This window comes from Lissotriton vulgaris, chromosome 9 (assembly GCF_964263255.1).
Source record: "Lissotriton vulgaris chromosome 9, aLisVul1.2, whole genome shotgun sequence".
In the NCBI taxonomy this organism is placed as follows: Eukaryota; Metazoa; Chordata; class Amphibia; order Caudata; family Salamandridae; genus Lissotriton; species Lissotriton vulgaris.
The window spans coordinates 352,181,766-352,205,837 of NC_141697.1; the positions used below are offsets into that span (position 1 = coordinate 352,181,766).

The window sequence follows — 24,072 nt, forward strand, 5'->3', positions numbered from 1 at the left end:
AAGGAAGGAAGGAAGGAAGGGGAAAAGGAAGGAAGGGTGGGGGGTCTGAAGGAAGGGTATTTTGAGGAAGGATGGAAGAGAAAAGGAAAGTAGGAGAATAGGGTGGGTTTGTGGGAGGGTGTAGGGTGGAATAGATAGTGAAATAGATTAAAAGGAAGAGAGAAAGGAAAGAAAGGAGGAATGGAGAGGCAAGGCAGAGTTAAGGAAGAAAAAAGAACTCTGAGAGGAGAAAAGGAAATAGTGAACGAGAAAGAAAGGGAGCATGAGAGGAAGAGGGGGAATGTGATGGAAGTAATGAAGAGGTAGGAAGGGGATAAGGAAGGAGAAAAGAGTGAAGACGGATAAGAAGAGAAGAATGAAGCTTCGGAAAGGAAGGAATATCTGATGGGAAAAAAGGATAAATATCTGATGGAAAGAAGGACATAAGGTGATACAGCGTGGATGCAATGGAAAAGAACGAAAGAGGAGAGAGGACTAGAGGATGGAAGCAAAGCAGACAGGAAGGGGAGGCAGACTGGGCCACTCATGCTGCGCTGCGCGTAGTATATCATATATGCTTGGTACTTACACGGGCTCGGGAGGTGGGAATGGGCTTCCATCATATCGGTTCCCTCGGGATGACGTTGGATTGGCGGTGGGAGCTGGACGTGTCCCGGGTGCAGCCCTAGAGACGCGGAGACAGGATTGAAACAAAGAGAAATACTCCGCGTAAGAGAAGCAGGTCATGGTACGCGCGGCACCTGGAGCCGGCCCCGGAGATGCTGCGCCCCAGAGATGCTGCGGCCCCAGAGATGCTGCGCCCCAGCCACACTGGAGCAGCAGAGCCGCGGCCTACACACACACACAGCCCTCCCACCCGGACTGGAAGCAGATGGCGGCCCGGCTCTCCGCACTCAGCTGCCCGCAGCTCTTGATTATTTCTGGCCCTTAGAGGAAATGTCAGGGGATTTGAATGACCATATAAGACAACAATGAGCTAAAAAAAAAAAAGGAACAGACACAGTCAGATAGATGCACATGGCCCGGGGACACAAGCTGCCGCATCCCAGCCCCTTCCAGTGCAATCAAGGATATGACATCTGAGCCGATGTAGCGATGTTGTAATGGCACCTTCATCACGACATGAATATTAAGTAATGTGGGACTCAGGGGTATTATCTACGTGGGCCTGCTCGTGCCCGGAAATAAACGGAATATGCGAAACCGGGGTGGTGTAATCTGTGTGCGCGAGGCTGGCTGCTGTGTTAATGAATGGGAATAAATGACCTGTTCGTGTAAAATTGAGGACCAGGAGATGGCGCGCGTGCAAGACCGAGGGCCATGCATTGTGATATGCCTTTGAATACCGAGACTGATTTGCGTTTCCGTGAAAAAGCTTCTAGTTAGCGATGTATATCTTTTATGACCCTATATCCACCTCTTATCAATAGGTGGCATATATATTACGGGGGACGCAATTAACATTATGGAGGGGGAGGAGGGATGGCTGGGGAGGCGGGAAGTGCATCTGGGGAGAGGTACAGTATAAAGGTACAAAAACAGCCTTTACTCTTTACAGAAAAGGTACCTTTAAAGCTGCACCGTATTTTTGTTAACTGGCTCTCAAGTCCAGGTATAGGTCCTGTCTTGAGATAGTTACTTAGGAATGGGAAAGATCTAATATATCTTCTGCAAGGCAGTGAGCAAACACATGAACTAGTAGGTAAATAAAGTCATCCCCATCTCCACATTTTTTGTTTGAGGAGGAGAGGTTGTGCCGCCGCTTGAAACCAGCTCCATAAACCTCGACCAGCTCCTCAGTATTCAATGCTCTCGTTGGAAACATTTGTTTTGCTTATACCTGTGTTGCCAACATGCCAGGGGTCGCACACCATATCATACCACAGGTTGCGGAGTAGAACTCTTCACAATACATGCATTTATAATACCAGATGGCCTAACTGAAAAAGATTTGCTCTGGAGCACATTAAAGGGCTGATGTGTCAAAGAGTTTTTTACCCCTCCTATGTCTAGATTGGAATGCCTTGACATATAAGGGTTTAGGTGTTGCCAACAGAATCTCTGACCCATACCAGGCACCTTCCAGCATTTTCTTTAAGACGTGCACTGGAGCAGAGCTTGGGCTCACCTTCAAAGCACAAGGGCAAGGGCAACATTTATCATTAAATCTCCCCGACTGCCCACCCTTCCAGCTTTAACACCCCAGGGTCCAACCTAGCACTATTCTGTCATTTCATCTCAGCCTGACCTCTTTGCTCCACTCCCACATGTCATCAGGATTGGCTCAAACATTAGTCAAGGAAAGGCAGCAGTCTCAGAGCGCGACCATCAAGTTGGGCCAAATTATAAGACATTTTTCAAAAATTGCCTTTTTTATGAGGAAATAGGGAGGGCCTCATCTCCAACAGCACCCATTTTGTATGTAATGTGTGTAGGTAAAAGAGCAGACTTAGGCCCGTCTTCTGAGAGGTGTAATCATCCGCCTAGAATCTGCTCCTCTTTAGAGTTTCCAATTGGGCATATACTCTAGATGACAGGCTTTCAAGGAACAGCATGCAGGCATCAGTGTTTTCACACTGAATCTTGCATGTGTTTACTCAGTGTCTCACAAACTGAGTGGAGAAGTGTGGCTCAATGGTTAGAGCAACAGACCCTGATGCAGAGGTCTGGCCCGGGACCAGGGTTCAATTCCCTGCCTCGGCAGGTCTTGGGCTCAAAAATTCCACAGACCTGATAATTCTCGCCTCGGTGCCTATTCCAATCATGGAGCCCCACTCTGCAACTCTGGACAATAGCTTGCTTAATCTTCACAACGCTAAGGATGCTTGGCCTCCACCTTGGGGGTACCCAGGAGTGGGTGCCTCACAGGGAAAGCCAGGATGGGTTCCACAGTGGTATTCGTACAAGTGCCTTGAGACCCTTATGGGTGAGTAAGTAGTGCGCTATACAAGTATCAATTTACAATTTAGTAAGTCAATGGGCATACTGACAAACTCTCCATAATAAGAGGAAAATTGCCTATTTTAGTCAATACCTCTTTCTAGGTGAAATTGAAAAGCCTTTTCTGTCTTCATTTGTGTCTGACTACTAGAAATGCAAGAGTGCATAGAAGACTGTACAACCGATGAAGGGCGCCAGGACATACACCAAACTCCTAAAAGGGCCCAGTTGCACATAATCGGGAGTAAAATATGGGTACTCTGGAAAAACATAAACATTGTTTAAAGAGACACCCACTCCAACAATCTTTAGACAACAATCAAGGTCAAGGGAGAATGTAAAATCTCACTGGATTTCACAGCAGGTCTCCTGGTGGGAGAATGTCAGTATTAGCTAGCGCGATCCGTGCACCCACCCACAGGTGCACACAATTTTATTAAAGTGAAGGTCTCAGTGGTACTGCTCTCCTCCTCTTGCATACTGTGCAATACAACATTTTAGCTTACTCTGCTGAAGTGTAAATTCCAATCAATATTAATATGGATAGAATACTGGTGCTGTTTATGGTTCTAGATACTCATAAATGCACATCTCTGCTTTGCTTAGCAGGTCAGTAAAACTTATTCAAAGATAGAGCATGTGGGTGCAAGCTGAGCAGCGTTGCAGAAGTTGTGCTTACACAAGTTGTCTAGTTGTGCAATCCTAAACATGCGCCCACTGATCCTCCCTACTTCCTCTAGAAACAGGAAGTGATGAAGCAATGATGTCTGAATGCTGTCTCCACTCCTGAATGAACTGTGGTAATCGAGGTGAAACAAGGGATGTCTAGGGGAACTGGTCGCCAACCGAGGAGCAATTCATATAAAGGCATTATGGGTCAGAAAGGGTGACATGTTTGGCTCTGCATGAGAACCTTAGGGTAGAATAGATCTCTGTGCGTGACAGGATAAGCGAACACAAAATAATGCCCAGTGCTAGTAGAGGAAGTCCAGAATACTTTGTCAGTGAATGATAACTGAAAAGCTTGCAGAATGAGCAGAGAAAGAACACATTAGCTTAAATTTAATGTGCAGACTGCCATGTTGTCAGGTGCTTGAATTGCTCCTCCTAACAACACAAGGCTTTCGAAACCACTAATTATAAAGCGAAAATAACTAGAATGCAGCCTGTTCATTAATGTAATGCGGTACTCAGGCCTTTTAAAAAAAAACATTTTGGAGCTGTCTTTATGTAACGGGCAAGAAGGTGCTCATTAACTATATGGACTCGAAGCACCTTGTCAAACTGAGCACTTTTTTCGGGTAAATAATTATTATTGTTCTAGAAAACGCATAGTACAAGTATATATGGAAACAATCCATTCTCAAAAAAATTTATGCTATTTAACATCATGAAAGAAACTAATTTTAGCAATTCTGTACATTAGGTTATTAACCAATTTCAAAAGTTCATCATGGGGTTCCTGTGCTTTTGCATTGAAAGGTTACAGATGGATTTCATTTGTTGGCAGCTGTGAGGACATGGGGTTTAGCAGGAAAATATAGGCTTGAGAATTAGTGCCTAATTTGTGCTGGTGTTTGCGGTACTCAGTACCTGCACTTAATTCTTTACACCGGCACTTTTCTTATAACTGTCCACCAGATGGTGGCACAGCACAGCATAGTACATCAGGTTAGCAATATACACAAAAAAAATATATTAGCAGTGTGTCCAGGCCATCGGTACTTGCGTTTTGCAGCCCAAGCTGGGGGGAGTGGGGGGGGGGGGGGGGGGTAGTGCAAGCTGCAGTTGCATCTTAAGCAATATCTTGGGCCCTGGAACTTTTTTTTCGAAATTAAAGACTAATAACTACCTTGTGCATCTGTGGAGGGCAAGCTTTGCATTGCAAGAAAGTATACCTTATGCTGAATGTGTGCCATCTGTCGGCACTGGCACGCATGTATGGACTAGGCGTTTTTTTTTCTCCAAAAGATTTGGGAAAACAAAAGGGAGAAAAGATGAAAGGAAAGACAGGAAAACAGTAGCAAAGGGAGAAAACAGGGATGAAAAGGAACCTACAAGAGACAGAGAAACAGGCAGGAAATGTAGGGTGGTGGAATAAAGAGGCCTGGGGTGGAATAAGACAACACGGCCTTGGTACTGGGCAACACCGGACCTAAGCTGTACCAGCGCATGGGCCCCAGAGAACATCGCCTGGCCCATGCACTTACTTTGTTTACAAATTGAACACTAGTTTGTGAGGTTACTGACTCCTGCATACGCTGTTCGTAAAGAGGGCCGCTCTCACATTACATTTTCTTTGTGCACCAATTCACTTAACATTCCTGACTGGCGACCTGCTGAAGTGAAGTGGCCGGCAAGCCCCTCTCTTATCTCCCGCGCACGGGCAGGGTTGAGATTACAGAGGGTTTATTTCTAGAGCAGAAGTAAAGCCTTTAAAATAAGTTGCGCGTGGCGACACTTTTCATTACATCATAGCCTTCACTTCCATGTCGCTCAGTAATAACATTAGTTCGCCTGTTTCAGTCATTTTTTATGACATTAGCTAATGCTTATTTGCTCCATGTCTACAGCGGAATAAAAAAAAATACATTTCATGGCAAGGGTTACGGATATATGTGGCATTTTTTCTCTAAATTAGACACGACGTCTTAGTTTGGGGTCACTTGTCAACAGCGAGCTGCCCTAACAGGCATTTCAGAAAGGGGGAGTCCCTAGGGCTTGCTTCACAACTCGCCCTTTTATTTGTTCTCTCGAACTCTTCTCCCTCCATACTGCCTGCCGGCGCACATGGTTCTAACACCCGTTCTCCACTTTGTTACTCTTGACACATGCCTCATCTTCCTCTTTGTGTCACCAAATATACATTTCCCTCAAAACGGTTTAAACCTCCCCCACCCCACCTGCTCTCACCTACTGACTTTCTTTCTTTTTTCTCAATTATCAGTGTTTAATGCTTCCTACCGTCGTACTCCCTTCTCTCATGGTACCAGCTAATACTACATTTTTTTTATTCAAAGATTCAGATGCTGCCTCGCAACACGTCATATAATTTTACCTTCAATATTTCCTACTCCAAACATGTTTACATCTCATATCCCAGACTTCCTCCCCTCACAAGCGCTGTGTGTCAGAATATCAATGACAAAAATATTGTGTGACATAAATATCGTACGCACATACCTTTTACACAAATTTAAATTCATTGAATGTAGATTTTCTATAATTAACTCCAATTACACTATATTTTTGTAGAAGAAATTCAGGCCACTATGTGACTGTCAGATGATATTTAGGCCACAATATTCTGGTACCGTACCCTCACACCCTCTCCTCAACACCTCTTTTTAGTCACATCATTTATATTCGTCACATCCCTATACTCCCTGCTCCATGTTTATCCCTTTATAGATCCTGCTGCATTATTTTCCCTTCAATAAATCCTTCTGCACTTGTTTTCCACCAGAATCTCTGATCTGTGCTTCATGCTCCTTTCTATATTGCCTTATGCTTTCACTACTGTTTCTCCTTTCCAATGCTTTCTTCTAATTCATATTTCCCTCCATTGACTTTACATTCAACTACTACTACACAACTCCTTCTTGTGGTCCACTATGTCTTCCCACAGGTCACACACTAAACGGCTCCCTCCCACACATACCATTCCAATAATTCTCTAACATTTCCTGTGCCCATCTTACTATCTCATGCAAAACCTCCATCAGAGTTCACCTCCTTCCAAACCTCTTCCAGTTCTAAAACATAGCCATGCAACTAGTTGCCTTCAACTACTTCCCTACCTTCACATGTCTTCCTCTTCATTGCCTCTTCTCTTCCCTTTCTTTTGCCTAAGCACACCTGACCACCAAAACAGCAATTCCAATTGCAAGGTGTAGCATGGCACTGTATTTGTTGGCTTAAATGCTGGGGGTCCTAGTCACAAAATATTGTTTTTGTTCTCATTGCAAGTCATATTGAGTTGGCTAAATATCTGGGGGGCTCTGGAAAGTCAATTGTTGTTTAATTCCAGACATGAAAGATACTGCGTCATACTCAAAATATAGTCAGGATAAACCCAAGGTTGTTGGAGTACTCACCTGTTCCGATAGTTAAGCTGTCTTGATTGATTTTGAGTCCACGGTGCGGCAAAGGTCCTGTTCTGTAGCCTGACTGCAGATGGACCTGGTGGCACGCTTGGTGTTTTCTGCACGCCGGTGGTCTGAGCTGAGGCATGGCTAAATGACTGGTCCTCGGCTTGAGTCTGAGCTCTGAATTGGGCTTGTGCATGGGCTTGAGTTTGAGCTTGGGCTTGTGCTTGTATCTGGTTTGAAGAATTGTCCATCAGACTCTGCTCTATGGCCATTTGGATCAGTTCATCCTCGGTCAAGCCACTATACAAGCTGAATTCTTCAGAAGTGAACGTTCGCGATTCCAGCCCCTGGCTTGAAACCTGTGTGGCCATCTTGGAATCCTAGTGCAAAAAAAAACAATGCAACAAAATAAGTTCTGGTTGATGTATGTCTCGGCTAGTCATACATTCCTAAGATTTGTCCATCAACATTTAATTTATCCCAAGTTTTTTGAAGTGCTTGCATTACTTTTCTCTTCTGCACTCCATAAATTTCACCACACCATTCACATATTCATCCTAGCTATTAAGCCTAAGTTAAATCTATTTACAATATGGAGTGCTTAAATTATGCAGTTAATCATGTAGGAGAATCCAATAAATATCTACCCTTGTACCTTTGACTTTCAACAGCTTAGAAAGTATGGTTAGGAAAAATAGGGAGTTACACTCAAGTATTTTTAAATGGAGATTCTGCACCTAAAATCCCTTCAATTATCCATACACCAATTTCCTTTTGATTAGCCGCGTGGAGGTTAAAACAATAAGCCGTGGTCTCTATTAACATTTATGTATAATTATCTTTAGCCAGAAAATGTCTTATATAATATGGAGATGAACTGGAAAGGCCCGGGGTAGGCCACTCCATTCACTCAATAGGTCAACTGAGAGAGTAGACCACTGGCAATGACACAGGCTAATGAAGATCACTACTGACTCTAATATTAACTTGAGGTAGCAACCTACTCTGAGTATTAGAGCCATTCTTACGCCGTACACGAAGTTCTGTTTAAGTAAAATAGCATATCCAAGACAATTATTATTTGTTTGACTAATGTTTTGGCAGGTTGTGAGTGTGTAATGGAAAATAACAATTTCATGCATGACTGTAGTAAAAGGTGGGGGAGAAAGCTCTGATATTTAATGCATAATATGTCTGTTACATCTTTTAAGTTCTTAAGAAAACTTGTCTTGACTTAGATGGTAGGAGAGAGGACATATCTAAATGAATGAAAGAAAACATTCACACAGGCTTTTGATCCCTGTGAGCAGCATTGTGAGCACAACTTTCACGCTAGTTCTCCCTCTTGCTATCCAACCGGACTGGGCATTTGAAACCGGGTTAGCAGCTCCCCCCTCCCGCCGCCGCTGATTCCATCCCGCGGCCGCCGAGTGGCGGTGGGGGACTACAGCACCCAGAATTTACAGCGGAACCAGCACACAACTTTCGCCCGGAGGCGCATTTAATCACCTGACACCCTCGGCAGAGCGGGCGACTTTCCCTGTGAGCGTCTAATTAAGAACTCATAAATTCCAAAAGAGGTAATAACTCATAATGACAATGACAAATTAAGTAAGTGGTAATAACTCATAATAGGACAAGCTACACGGGAAGTAGAATTTGTAGAATATCTCTTTATATCAAAATATCATTTCATAGGGTACAATTTCATTAAAATCTGTGCAAATTATTCAACAAAAAACAGGTGGACAAGACATAGATTAGTTGCTCCTAAAATCCACTTACGTTGTGGCCCACTCTTTATAGTTAAATCACAGCCGATCTTGATCAATGAATACAAAGGTAGCGCTGTGACGACTTGATCAAAACAACAAAAGATGTGGACTCATGTGTCGACTTTTCCTATTTCCCTGTGAGCAGCATTGTGAGCACCACCTCCAATCTAGTTCTCCCTCTTGCTATCCAACCGGACTGGGCATTTGAAACCGGGTTAGCAGCTCTCCTCTCCCGCCACCGCTGATTCCATCCCGCGGCCGCCGAGTGGAGGTGGGGGACTACAGCCCCCAGAATTCACAGCAGAACCAGCACACAACTTCCGCCCGGAGGTGCATTTATTCACCTGACACCTCCGTGACGCGAGATCGCGCGCGGGTCGCACCGGGGCTAAGCCCGGGCAAAGGGCGGGCCGTGTGTGGCCGTCCGGGGCTGGCCGAGGCTGGGCTGGGCCCAGTCTCGTTATCGGACTGTACAGGACCTTTGTATTGGACTCTACAGTAAGGCAATATTTCAAAAAATTGGTGTCATTTCCTTAGACCTCTTTTCTTGCACTTAGAGTAAGCGCTGCCTGCTAGTTCTCCCCTTTAGTCTACAGCGTGTTCATCTGTTCCAACTGATTAGATAATATCATGACCTCCCGCCTTTCTAAAGGTAGACCCTCTCTAGTGGGAGGGTCAGTTAGAGGGACTCTGGATAATTTTATTACCAGAGCCACCTCAGTTTTAGAAAGGGAGATAGTCTTAGCAGAAAGACGTTTGTCGGCGGAACTTTTAAGTAAAAAGCGCTCGTCTTTGGGCTGAATCCAGCAGGCAACTACACCAGATCCCATCAGACAAGTAGATAGTTCAGCCCATATTTCAACAAGTGACAGTAGTATTCCCTTACTTTTGCAAGATAGGTTGCCATCAACTAGTAAACACAGTGAACAAAGTACGGATTTTTCAGTTCCCCTTCCAACTTAACCTCACCCGTGGTAGTCCTATCAGGTGATTCCACGCAGAAGGCAAAGACCCCACAAGTTGAGACCCAGAAGCCCAAAAACAAAAGATCAGTCCAAGGCCCTTCACCGAAAAAAAGGAAGAAGGGGGAGGGGAGTCATCTCAGTAACTGTGGTAAAACAACAAAAATCTCGATGGGGCCCTCAAAAGATCCATATGTAACACCCAGGCCTGTGCAAATCGAACAAAACTCGGTGATAGATATATCAACCAAGGACCTACTGGGAAGTATAGAGCAACTACTAAGATCATTATTACTGCAGTTAATTGAGAGAATGAAGAGAGTAGCGTAACAACTGGGGACACTATAAAAGGCGACTGCAAATAACACTAGCTTAATAAAGAAACTTTCAACGTATAGTGCTTTACATTTGTCTAGTGTAAATTCCACTAAACCAAACACATACATAGTACCTCTCCCTCCTAAGAAAGACATCAACAGAGATCCTGTCCTTCCTAATACCATAGCTCAGAGGCAGAAAGAAACAACGGGGACAAAGACCAAAGAGACAGAGGCTGGTGAACAACTCCGCGTTCTAAAGCCTCCCCAGAGTAACACACTTAAAACCCCTCCTCCTGGAAGGTTGGATAAGGCAAAAAAGGTACAAATAGATTTACCACCAGAATCAGTGCCTTTCATTGTGATACTCGCAGGGGTTCCAGTCTTAGAGAATGAAGCAAAAGAAGGCTATTATCAACTAAAAAATAAAGTCGTATTTTGGCTACGACAAAATAGACCACTTCCTCCAAACATTAATGGTGAAATCTTAAACGTACGACGGGTGGACTGGGTGGGACATAGACCGAAAAATATTCATGGAGATCTAATTATCATCAATTTTAGAGACCATAGGGCAGTCTCACATATCACCGACTGGTTTCAAACTAAAGGAAGTAGTGGCATCACACCATATGATCTAACATACTTTTATCCTAGGACTTTGTTAAATAACTCTCTGATTCCTAGGGTTCCGTCTGTATTTAACATGTATGGGCACAGTTTCAACATTCCCACTTATAACCGCTTTTTTTCCCCTCTCGGGTTTGGAGGGAGTGGATTGACCCGCTCCCCCAAAGGATGCAAATTGAACTATATACGCCACCCCTAGAGAAACACATACTACTAATGACCCCAAAGTTTCTTTTGAACAGAGTATAGGTCACCCTAAATCCGCACATGTACCAGAACACGACATACACCTATCAGAGGGGGACATAGAAAACATTAGAAATGACCCCAATACACCCTTCAAAACAAGTACTGGTCATTTAAAGCCCACATATGAGCAAGAACAAGATATCAATTTACTGGAGGGGGACTCAGGACAGCATTTGTTACCCCCTCTCTCGGGGTTATAAACCGTATCTAACCCAGAACTGGTTCTAACATTACCATCAGATACTGAGGGGTGCAGCACCGAGGGAAACAATTCTCAATTGGATGTCTTATTCTGGAACATTGCAGGCCAGTGCTCTAAAATAACAAATGATGTTTGGCTTGATTTTACATATAGGTTTAAATTATTATGTTTTCAGGAAACTTGGGCGGTAGAAGAGATACATATGGAAGGATACAAAACCTATTTTTCATCAGCCCAAAGAAGTCCCTCTGGGAGAGCAAAGGGAGGTTTGACGATCTATATATCAAATCTATTACAAACAGTTGAAATAAAATCTATTAAACTGGAACCCAATTTTCAGATTCTTGATATTGGTGTAAATAAAACGGAGACCCTCCTTTTGGTAAATATTTATATCAACCTCCTGGAGGGCGAATCAGCGAACCTAGTATCTATTATTGGTGCATTACTACTATCGAAAACAAGGAGGCCACCAACAAAGGTTATAACTATCTGGGGTGGAGACTTTAACTTGGGCCCATGCCAGGATAGTAATAGAAGTATTTGTGGAATCCATGATTAGAGTAATAATCCCATTCTACATTTTAGACATACGACTCTAGGGAGCCGATTAAATGAAATTATGTTTGAACTGGATCTGGCAGTAGCGGACAAGCCCACTACTACAGACACAGTGATTGCTAGCACTTTCCACAGGCGGGGTCTTCAAAGTTCTATTGACCATATTATTGTCTCCAACGGAGTGAGGAATATAGATTCATTACTCACTATACATACAACTGCGCTGAGTGACCATTACCCCCTTAGTGTTAGCCTGCCGACGACACAAAATTCTAAAATAATATCTGTAGTACTTTAACACAAAATAACCTGACGTTTGCCAGGCTTAATGGATACTCGCTAAAGTGGGTAAGATTGACCCCCTAGAAATAACTAAAACATTGCTAGCAAGTACCCTCCTCCCCATCCAGAAATGTCTGGACATGGATACACCAGACACTGAGGTTATCGCTAACTTCGGAGAGGTGGTAAAAGCCATAAATAAAGCATTGTGGGTAAAAGCTAATCGATCATCAAAGAAGAGGAAGGGTTGGTTTGACCACAGTTGCACGGTAGCCTATTCGAAGTTAAAACAGGCATTACGGAGGACAGTTAGGGTCCCTCATGAGATCACTACCCTAAGAAAATTATACAACTCCACAATAAAGACTAGAAAAACCGAGTTAAAACAGCAACTCTGGGACCAACTATATGAGAGTTCCACTAATAAAAACACCGCTGCCTTTTGGCTAGTGGTCAAGTCCCCTATTTTTGAATAATGATGCAGATTCACCAAGAATAGAGGTTTGCTATTAGCGAAAAGGAATGGGTTGAACATTTCTCCCAAGATTTTTTCTAACATGATTGGGGATGCGAATACTGAGGAAGCGGCACCCCATGCCCAGGCCTCCACCCCTTATCCCATTGACTTGATATTCACAGTAGACCAGGTTGCCTATGCCTTGAAAGCTAGCAAAAGTGGGAAGGCCCCAGGCCCAGACGGGGTGCCTGTAGATTTCTTTAAAGCCCAGATGGAACTCTGGACCCCTCTATTGACTAGGGTACTAAATGCATCATGTGCGGTAGGCCTTATGGAGTCATGGGCCAAATCAATATTGGTCCCTATTTTTAAAAAAGGGGACCGGGGGTCGGTAACCTGTTATCGTCCAATCTCCCTTTTAGACTCCCTTGGCAAAGTGGCGGGCCGTGTAATCCTCGAACATCTACAGGACTGGGTGCATGAGGGCAGGATTATATCTGATCTCCAATACGGGTTCCGCGAGGGGCTGGGGACCATTGATCAAGCCCTTAACCTGTCACTCCTGATAGACAAATATGCTAATATTAAAGGAGGAGTCCTCTATATGGTCTACGTGGATCTATCAGCCGCGTTTGACTGTGTCTCCCACGCTAAACTATGGTCTGTTCTGGCAGAGATGGGGGTCCAGTCAAACCTGGTAACTTTCCTAAGGGAATTATATTCAGTTGCGACTGCAAGGGTGAGGTTTGGGCTTGGGGGAGAGCTAACCGCGCCGTTCAGAGTGGAGAAGGGTGTCAGGCAAGGTTGTGTACTGGCCCCCTTCCTCTTCACACTTTACACCAACGGCCTGGAGAAGGAAATGATTAAAGGGTGCCAGGACCTTCCCACAGCAAACAACCGCCGGATTCCCGAGTTGCTCTATGCGGACGACGCGGTGATACTAGCCCGTACCCCCCTGGAACTTCAAAAGGCACTGAATAGATATTCCACCTTCATGGCAGGTCTAGACCTAAATATTAATATTGGGAAAACATATGTCATGAAGGCGGGGACTGGACATAAAAGTAAAATGAAGAAGATATATCTAAATCAAGAAAAACTCGCGACCACACAAAAATATCCCTATATAGGAGTAATGATCGATAACAAACTCACTTGGAAATCGGCAACTGAAACCAGGAAACTCCTTTTCATTAGAACTACCACAGCACTTGTCCATTTTTCGCGGAAACTGGGGAAAAGACCTCCTTTGGAATTGGCAAATATCTACAAAGCCAAATGTCTTTCGGTGGCACTGTACGGGGCAGGTGTTTGGGGCCATGTAGCTATAGATGCCCTACAGAGGGTGGAAAATATTTTTTTAAGGTACCAAAGAGTACAGCCACTTTTTCATGTCACGCAGAGCTGGGACTCTCCTACATGTCTGATATAGTGAGAATCCAACCACTTTTACTATGGCGTCGTATTTGGACGTCGGATAAAGCCACCTTCTCACAGATGATAATCTCTGACTGCATGGCCCTGGAGAATGTACAAAGATCCAGATGGTTATCATATGTGAAAAAGTTCTTGGCTGACATAGGATGGGAAAAATTCTACTATTATCCCCTCTCAGTCTGTGAGGTAACCATGAAGGATTTCCAGGCAAAATGTCTTAACCATCTCGAAGAACTGCGTCTTACGAGCGAGGTTATGAAACAATCGGTTAGACACACTTTGGTTATTCAAACTACTTTTGACATCCAACCATATCTAACCTATAACACTACTAGCTACGAACGCTTTCTTTTGGTACGGTTTAGGTTGAATTTTTTATACCGGTTAGTTGCTTTTCCAACGAAAAATAACTAAGATCTTCCCCCCTGTCTGTGTGACGGTACTTCCAACCAGTCCACAGTACACACTATTCTTTTTTGTAAGTTCTATAGTGAGTTTAGAACAAAGTGGCTTTTACCATTGTAAAAGCAGACGGGGTTTAGAAGATGCCTCCCCGCATTTCTCTTTCTACAATTTTTGGAGGGAGAAAAACTTGTCACCATAATTGCCACCCTTTTGAAATGCATTGTCCGGCATAGAAATAACTTAGAATGATTAAGCGGGACTAAGAGTTCTTATGCATTCATATATCTGCGTGTTATTGAGACTCCCCTCTGTTAAATGAGTCTGGCTTATCAATTCTTTAAGCTATTTCCCTTATTTTTCATCTTCTATTTTATCCTTGTATTAAAATGTTTCAATTAAGTATTATAAGCTGCAATAACCTTAATGGAAGGATGATCCCAACGAGGTTGCATATATTTTGATACGCGCAGAAAGATTATCAAGGAGTACCCATAAAAGTATAATGAAATTGTAAATTGTAAATTCTTTTTAACGACTGAACTGTGCTGAATGATATCCTCGATGAAATCTGGGACATCTCCATTTTTTATATTGCAATTTGGCATTTTTAATTCTACTTTTAAATTGTATATTTTTATTCATTGTAAATAACTGAAAGATTGTATGCTTTTATGATTTTGCAACTTAAAGTCGAATAAAGCTTAATTGAATTGAATTGAGTTTTATTCCCAGAAAGGATACCTGAGTAATGATAGGGAAGAGTGGTCACAGTGGTTGTGATTGCCTGGGCCTACATTTCTTTATATGGCTGTGTAAGGAACTAGCCACATAAGATAGCTGAGAGACTTGGCCAGAACTGGGAGAGAAACACCCGCCATTCAAGGACAAATGCATGCTAAGAGTAAGACGTTTTCTTAGCTCAAGTGGTACACATATGAACATTTCTATAGATTTCGGTGAGGGGGCAGTGATGGTCAACTATGTGGGTTGGCCACTGGGTTGAGTCTTTCTGCTGATGGCCAGAATAGAGTGAAAAGAAGGTTTCGAAGAGGCAGGGGTACGGTGCCCATTAAACATCAGACTCATTTGTTGGGGTGGCATCACTACACATTATGTCTGGCACCCCATGACCAGGATTGCTGAGTTGGATTCAGTCCTTTCAAATGCATGGACGTTATTTTCAACTCTGTGTGATGCCTTCAACATATTAGTTGTTCGCAATGGAAGCTGTTTTATGAGACAACATCCTTGGTATTATATGAAAGTTCTCAATTCAATGGGTTCAAGAGAGGAAACTTCAGGAGACAGAAAAAAGTCTGACATCTGAGAAAGACTTAAACATGTTCCAGCCTCATAATGTAAACCAGCAGAAGCAAGTGTCTGAGATATACTGCTAAAGGAGAAGGGCTGGAACATTCAAGGCTAATGGTTGTGGTGTGGGTCACCAAAAGGCACACAGAATGAGTGATGCATCTCCGGAGAGAGATGTGGAAAGTCTTATAGCTGAATTAGTGGCAATGGCAAGGACCCTTACTAGATGGCTAACTGTGATACAGCAGAAGAAAAGCTTTGTGGCAGCGGTGCTGGGTATTGTGGTCATGTGGTAAGGAGGTGATTGGCCCAGAGAACATTTGTTCATCACTTACACTGAATGTTTGCTTTAGAACAACATACTTCCCTAGTTGGGGTGAGCTACGCAGAGCCCAGAGATAATCTCTAGAGCAGTACAAAGACAGGTACAGTCTAGCTTGCACACAACTTTACCAACCAACCTCCGCTCACCGGCTTAACTCCTAAATATCAAACAAAAAATTAAGAAACTCATTTTTTTTAATAGACTATAGCTGGTCAAACAAGGGCTCCAGAAGACACATACACACTCCTTCCTTTTTTGCAGGACTTGACCTATTTTAACCACAAGACCTCCTCTAACATATGAACTCTAACATTCGAAGAAGTCAATACCGCTTAACACTAATGTCTCACGACTTGCCCAACTGTGTATATTTACTTTCGAAAACTACTCTGCATAAAATGCTGCTATCATGCGTTATGATTTTTTATGTTCTGAAAAATTCCTTTAAATCTCTTTTTTAGGTTCTGTACACAAAAAACTGGAGGCCAAAAATGATAAATGAAAAAAAGAACTTTAAACATCAATAATGCCATTGTCAACGATCATAAATAGGAGAAATAGAATAGAATACTTCAGAAACAAATATTCAAATATTTCCGTTCATAACCCTAGATAAATAAATGTATATATAAACAGCTTCTAAAAGTAGTAGTTGATCTAAATATCTATAAACTAACTGATACAGCTTTCATACTGTTCTTTAGCCTTGAACAGAATGTACAAGTGGTGTGATAAAATGATCACGAAGAAATGTGCTTGCAAGAAGAACACTTTTTGAATATGTTTCCATGTGCGTGCAAAGCATGTAGAAGGTGACGGCCTAAAAAGATGTCAATTTCACGCATGTAAGTCAAAATGGGCGCTTCTGTTCATGGGCCCTGTTGAACCCCACAACAATACATACATTATTAAATAACTCAAGTAATGTAACCTACATAAAGTTTAGTTTCCGTTTCTTGTTCTCTTAATGACAAAAGCACTAATTTTACGAGCGCAGGTACCTTCAGTCATGTACACAAATACACATTTTAAACAAATCCAAAAGCATGTTAATATTTTGTAGATACTTTCTACAATTAATCAATTACAAACACAGCACGCTTTGTATTGACTGTGAAGTCATAAAAGCATAGGCAGTTTTCTCTGCAAAGCTCTGATTTTGGTTCTTTGTGTGATGGTTCTCCATGAGTACTCGTCACATTATCCCTTTTCCATCTGTTGTCATATGGTGGACTGCATCTTCTCGCCTCATACACTGGAAGGAGGTTTGGTATATTTTTGTTGTATCTGCATGTGTTTGGCTGTCTACTGTCTGAAATATCCAGTTCCTCTCCACCATCTTGACTTCTAGCCCCATTTCATGTAGCCCCCTGCCTGGTCTTGCATCCCCATTACCCAACTGGTGAAAAGCCGGAGTTGTGACTTCAATGTTTGCAATGAGATATGTCATTCTGAATTGACTCACCACATCCATGTTCCTTCCGTATACATGTATTCATCGGGCTTGTGATGTTTCTTTTCTTTGAGAGTAAAATCCAATATTTACTTACAATTTTTTGTTTGAATTTCAGATTATTAATCATTACTGAGATGGAGCGACAGTGAAATATAATATCAGATATCCATGCTGAAGTACTTCCAGCACATGTTTCTCTTTTCATTGCTTCTTTCATGAGAACGAACCTTCAATTACAAAGATTAATATACATGTATTTTGCTTTTCATTATCTTTCTTTCTTTCTTTAAAGTGTCAATCATACCAAGCAAATTTCGCTCTTATGACTTACCCTTCTGCAGTTTAGTAAAACACTTGGTGCAAAAGAGCTATATAGGCACAAATAAAGTGATATTAAAGCTATAAATGTGATCAGCTTGCCAAAGGAACGATCCTCATTTGCGGCTCAAAGTCGGTGGTGTGGTTAGACATTTCTATTTCTAGGCAACTCCTAAGGATGAAGCTAACGCTTGACCTGCACACAACAGTAAATGTTTCAGCAGAAGTCATACCGACTCAATGCAACGTGTGCTATCCTATAAGAAAAGAAAATCTCCAATGACTGAAATCTTTGCTCTCATACAAACCATTTATTTCAGAGCAAGCGAGAATATTCCTAAAACTTCTGTTTCCTAACTACCTTCAAGATCCCTTTTCTGGCTTCTCTTCTCCTCCGACTGCTCTCTTATGATCGATCTCAAGAGCTCTCTCCCAGGGGCGGCCTTAGGCATGTGCAAGCTGTGCCCCTGCACAGGACTACCAAACCCCAGGGACCACCATGCCAATATATATCCTTAATATAATAATCCTCTGAGGATGGATACATATTTGCGTGGGACCCCTTTGCAGGGATTTGGTGGCCACTTCCAAACACCCTGACCCCCTCCCCTCTTCACTGGCCTCCGCCTCCACCCTGCCCGGACCCCCCCTTTCGGGCCCCCTACCTACGCTCCCTGCCCAGGGCCGCCATGAACCTAGAGCCGCCCCTGTCTCTTCACATTGCCCTCCAGAGACATCTCTGCAAACTGTTCAGAGTCCCAGAGCTACTCTCTCCTCACTCTTCTCGAGACCCCTCTAGATCACCGACAGCTCGCTTAACTGCTCTCAAGATCCTTCTTGAAAATGCCCTTGCCACCCCTCCCCTAATTGCTTTCATGAACCCATCTCTACCTGCTTTAAAGACCACTCACCTATCTGCTCACAAGACCCATCCCCCAATTCCTATCACACCCCTTTCCCTAACTGTATTCAAGGCCCTCTCCCCAGTGCTGTAAAGGCTGCTGTACTGACTGCTCCCAGTATCCCTTTCAATCATTCTCAATACCACTCTTCTAACTGCTCTCAGGGCCTCTCCTTGTTCCAATAATTCCTCTGTTATTAACACTTAAAAGCTCTTCTCTAACTGGTCACAAGTTTAAAACCGTATGCATTCTAAATGTGAACATCTCAAGTTAGTGAGTTCAAGGTTATAAGTCTTCCAAAAAAATTCAAAATTGTCAACATTTCAACACACTTTATGAACAGAATTGGAAAAATAGGATAGCTAAAGAGCACAAAAACAGAAAATAGCAAAGCAAAAGAAGAGCGGAAGGAATAGAAATATGAGGAGTTTCAAAAAACCCAAAGGATATGGGGTAGCTAGGTTAAAAAAGAAAACGGATAAAGGAAGGTCTGAGGGAAAAAAAGGAATCTACAAGATTAAAAAGAGGAAGTTAATATAAACAAAAAAATAAAATAGGTGAAAGAAAAAAAGGCCAATAGAGGCAAATATAACAAGAGCTACTAAATGAAGAAAAGACTGGAAGAGGTAGTAAAACGTGCATTGACGAAGCCAATAGACCTGTCTTGGCAAGCCTGCAACGTTATATATGTTTTTATTTTTGGAAATGTATGTATTAGACATTAAAAATGCTACTGCATAAAAATGATGTGCATCTGTTTGCAATATAAATATAAGTAAATAATGACCTCACTCAAAAATAAATAACCACATCTGAAAAGAAAGTGGAATTGTAAGTAGCGATTGACCTACCAGCTCTGACCCTGAAGTGTACTATTTTTTGGCGAATGTGCAAGAGATCATGTGCAAGAGCAAAATGGCCTCATATTGAAGAGAGCCAGTGGCTGAAGTGGCCTACCCTTTCTTCCATACTGTAGGCTTGTGATGCAAGGTCCTGCTTCATTGTCGAGGATGCCGTTGATGGAGGCTTGCAATGCAAAGTCCTGCATCGGGGATGGGGAGGACAGTGACGGTTCCAATACGGAGCTGCGAGAAGATGGGTTGCATCTGTTCTGCCCAAGAGACCACAGCAAGCTGGCAGTGGTAGATCACCTTCAGGACCACTTCCAAGGGTCTGGGACAAAGATCACAGTACTTGGAGGACAAGACTCACAGCAGACAGAGTCTAGATGCTGGGTTCAAGGTGGTTTGAGCCTTCTCTGTCCCTGAAACATTGACAGGAGGCCAGCCGATTGGACCTTGGTGTCACTCCGAAGGTACTGGGTTCAAGATGTAGGTACAGTATTTTTTATTCAGGAAGCAAGGCAGCATGAATTAGGGCAGCAGAGTAGCAGGGCAGCAGAGTAGCAGTGGTTCTGAGTTTTCCACAGATCCAGTGATGTACTGAAGAGTCAGGTCTCAGGATGTTTAATTTATGCCTGATGCCAGATTTGCAGTAGGAAAAGGTTCGGGGATTTTCACCCCAATCAATCAATCAGGATTTGTGAAGCTTGCATCTCACCTGTGAGGGTCTCAAGGCACTAAGGGAGGGGGGGGGGGGGGGGGGTAGGGGGGGGGAGCAGCAGATCCGTTCAGCCGAAGAGCCAGGTCTTGAGAGTCTTTCTGAAGGTGTTCAGGGAGGGGGCGTGCCTGATGTCTGCCGGAAGTTCATGCCATGTTTTGGCCGCAATGTGGGAGAATGATCTTCGACTTGCTCTGGCTCTGTGGATGCGCAGGGGTCCGGCCAGTGCGAGGTTGGAAGATCAGAGGTTTTTTTTGGGTAGGGGGAAGTTGATTCTGTTGTTGAGGTATTCGGGTTCAGTGTTGTGCAGGCATTTGTACGCGTGGGTTAGAATTTTGAAGGTGATTCTTTTCTCCACAGGGAGCAAGTGGAGCAAGGTAGGTGTGGGCTCATGCATTTGTGCCGGGGATATCGAGGATGAGTCTGACGGTTGGTGTTCTATATCATCTGGAGTTTGCAGAGTAGGGACTTGTTGATGCCGGCGTAGAGTGAGTTACCATAGACCAGTCTGCTGGTGATGAGTGCATGGGTGACTGTCTTGCTTGACTCCAGGGGATCCACTTGAAAGTCTTGCGGAGGATTTGGAGGATGTTGAAGCAGTTCGAGGTGATGGCGTTGACCTGTTGGTTGAGTCGAGTACGATGCCGAGGTTTTTGGTGTGGTCTGAGGGGTTTGGTGGGCTTCCGAGGGTGGTTGGCCACCAGGTGTTGTCCCATGCCGAGGGGTGGGGGGTGTTCCAAGGACGAGGACTTCCGTCTTCTCGGCGTTAAGCTTAAGGCAGCTGTTGGTCATCCAGATTGCTACTTCCGCCATCACTTTTTGGAAGCTGAGTCTGGCGGCAGCGGGGTCTTTGGTGAGGGAAAGGATGAGCTGGGTGTCGTCGGCATAGGATACTATGTTGAGGGTGTGTTGTTGGACAATGGCTACAAGGGGGCCATGTAGACGTTGAAGAGGGTTGGGCTCAGTGACGACCCCTGTGGGACTCCGCATGTGATGATCGTAGGGTCGCAGAGGAAGGGTGGCAGTCTGATTCTTATGCTTCTTCTGGTGAGGAATGATCGGATCCAGTCTAGGGCTGTTCCTTGTATCATGTAGGCATCATGTAGTCTGGCAATGAGTGTACGGTGTCGAAGGCTGCTGAAAGGTCAAGTAGGATGAGGGCAGTGGAGTTTCCTTGGTCCAGGAGGGTGCGGATGTCATCTGTGGCAGCGAGTAGGGTGGTTTCGGTTATGTGGTTGCGCCGGAATCCAGATTGGGACGGGTTGAGGACAGAGTTTTCTTTTATGAATCGTGTTAGTTCCTTGTTGACTGTTTTTTCTGCAACTTTGGCTGCGAAGGGGAGGAGCGAGATGGGCCAGTAGTTCTTAAGGTTGATGGGGTCGGCTGTGCGCTTCTTGAGCAGGGGCCTGACTTCTGCGCGTTTCCAGTCATCTGAGAAGGTGCCTGTTTTGAAGGAGGTGTTGATGATGTGTTGTAGTTTGGGTAAGATGGCGGTGGTGGCTCTGTGGTATATGTGGGGGGGAAGGGTCCGTGGACGCTCCCGAGTGGATGTCTTTCATGGTCGAGGTTGTGTCTTTGGCTAAGATTGGAGTCCAGGTGGTGATGATAGGCTGGATGGTGTGTGTGTGGGATGGGACGGCTGTGGCATCTGATGGGTGGTTGGCAAAGAAGTCGTAGAGGTTTTTGATCTTGAGGTGAAATAAGGTTCCAAGATTGTTGCAGAGGTCTTGGGATGGGGAGATGTCTCTGTCTTCGCTGCGGGCGTTGGTGAGTTCCTGCATGATGGTGAAGTGTTCTCTGGAGTTGGTGGAGTTTGTGAGGATTTTGTTGTGGAAAAAAGTCCTTTTGGTAGTTCTGATTTGGTTGTGGTAGTTCGTCATGGCGTCCTTGTAGATGGTGTGGTTTTCGGGTGTCTTGGCATTCCTCCAGTTCTTTTCCAGGTGTCTGCAGGTGCGTCTGGCTTCTTGGAGATGGGTGGTGAACCAGGTGGCTTCACATGGGGCGGTATTTGTCGGTGTTGCTTAGCGGGGCACATTTGGCGATCCAGGTGTGAAGTTCTCTGGCTGCGGCGTTGGCGTTGGACGACAGGGTGTGGTTGTCTTGGGTGAGGGTTGAGTTGAGTTGCTCGTCTGTGACTTTGCTCCAGTTCCTTTGTGGTGGGCGTGGGGTTGGTTTGGGTGCTTTCGGTTTGTTGAGGGTGTAGGGTACGCAGTGGTTGGGGGTCCATGCGGGTTGCGTTGTGTGGCTGAAGTGAACGCTGTTTCCTACTGAAAATAGTGGCAGGCCAGTGACATGTTTAAAGTGCTACTCGAGTGGGTGGCACCATGAGTGCTGCAGGCTCACAAGTAGCATTTAATTTATAGGCCCTGGGTGTATGTAGTACCACTTTACTAGGGACGTAAAAGTAATTTAAATGTGCCAATTGGGTGTAAGCTAATTTTATCATGTATATGGGAGTGAGCACATGCACTTCAGTACTGGTTAGAAGTGGGGAATTGCATAGAGTCCTAAGGCCAACAAAAACTAGGTAAGCAAAAATGGAGGAGTAAGGAAAAAAGCTTGGGGGAAGATCACCCTAAGGCGGCCAATTCCTACAATATGCATAAGTAATTTTAGTACTTTTATGAAAATATTTTTGATAAAAAAAGATTGGCACAACAGCTAATGCAGTCATAAGCCAGACCAAAACAAAAGAAAATTAAGCAATCTAAGTGATGCTACTGGAAAGCACAAAACAATTGGAAAAGCAAAATATAGTCCTCTTAAGACCCCCCTAATAAGCACTTGCTCAGAACATCTCCCTTAACTGCTTCCAATCTCATTCTCATAATTTCTCTTCAGAGTCTTAAATATTCTTACAATGCCTTAAATTGCATTCTCTTTGCCTGTCTTCTGTCTATGGGCAGCTTCCACATCTCACTCTGTCAATTTCTCCTTTTTGTTCTCTGTTTTATTCAGATTGTTTTTTCCAGCATAACAATAAGAATGAAACTTTATTGTTTGTTCCTCTTTTGCAGGATGAACTTAAGACCCTGTTTTAAAAATGTGTAATGCAAAGTTCAAACTGTGCTCAGTGCACTTCCAATTTCAGCTGTCAAAAAAAACAGAACTGGCAAAGCCTATAGGTTTCACCTATGCAAGATCTATTGCCTTTGTCAATGTTGGCATGTTGCCATGTTGCAAAGTGAGCAAGGAGGTGGTGATGGCAGTTCGGACTAGACTGTTCCCATGAGGCACAGGGTCAGACTGATTTGCATATAGCCATGTCTGAACTGGGGTGGCAGAGTGGGCTAAAGAACGGTGATGGATTAAACCCAGATCTTTTGACTGGGTGTGAGTGTTTGATTGATTCAGATGCTCTATCCATCACCACCCCCTTTTGTACCGCTAAAAGCACATTTGATCATGAGATTTATTTATGTGATGTTGTGCATACATTGCGAGTAAGGGCTGATTATCCTTCCGAAGCGCTTTGTTTTTGTGCTCTATGAGCTAAATAGAGCCCCACCAGTACTTTTTTTTGTGGGGAAAACTCTCTTCACATCACCCAACAGAACCAAGAAAGGGTAGAGAAGTGGCTTGACAAGTGACCAGAGGTGGAGGAGTTTATGTTAATATAAGTGGTGAATGTAAATAGAAATAAAACATAGCTCCCTCCCCAGGAAGTCCTATTATTGTAATTTGTATGTGGTCATTGGTGGTATCTCAGGAAAGTGTACCGCCGCAGCCATTGTCAGAGCTGCATGTTCATGACATCAATGGGCCGAGGGTACGGTACCCGACAACGGACATCCCTGACGTCATTTTATCACCACATATTAGATATAGAAATACCCTGAGCACCAATGCCAGCAAATAACCAAGAGCAAAGACTGAAGAACATTGCTCCCTA

The 24,072-nt window shown here is 43.8% G+C and overlaps 1 protein-coding gene across 1 annotated transcript in view; it reads right to left on the reverse strand.

Moving 5' to 3' along the window:
- ASB2 (ankyrin repeat and SOCS box containing 2) overlaps positions 1–24,072 on the reverse strand; it is a 288,752-nt gene that overhangs the window by 145,806 nt on the left and 118,874 nt on the right. The window contains exons 2-3 of the mRNA XM_086937715.1: positions 7,038–7,411; positions 569–664 (exon numbers count right to left, since the gene is read on the reverse strand). Coding sequence (XP_086793841.1) covers positions 569–664; positions 7,038–7,402 — 461 coding nt within the window. The 5' untranslated portion in view covers positions 7,403–7,411. The remainder of the gene's footprint in view (positions 1–568; positions 665–7,037; positions 7,412–24,072) is intronic.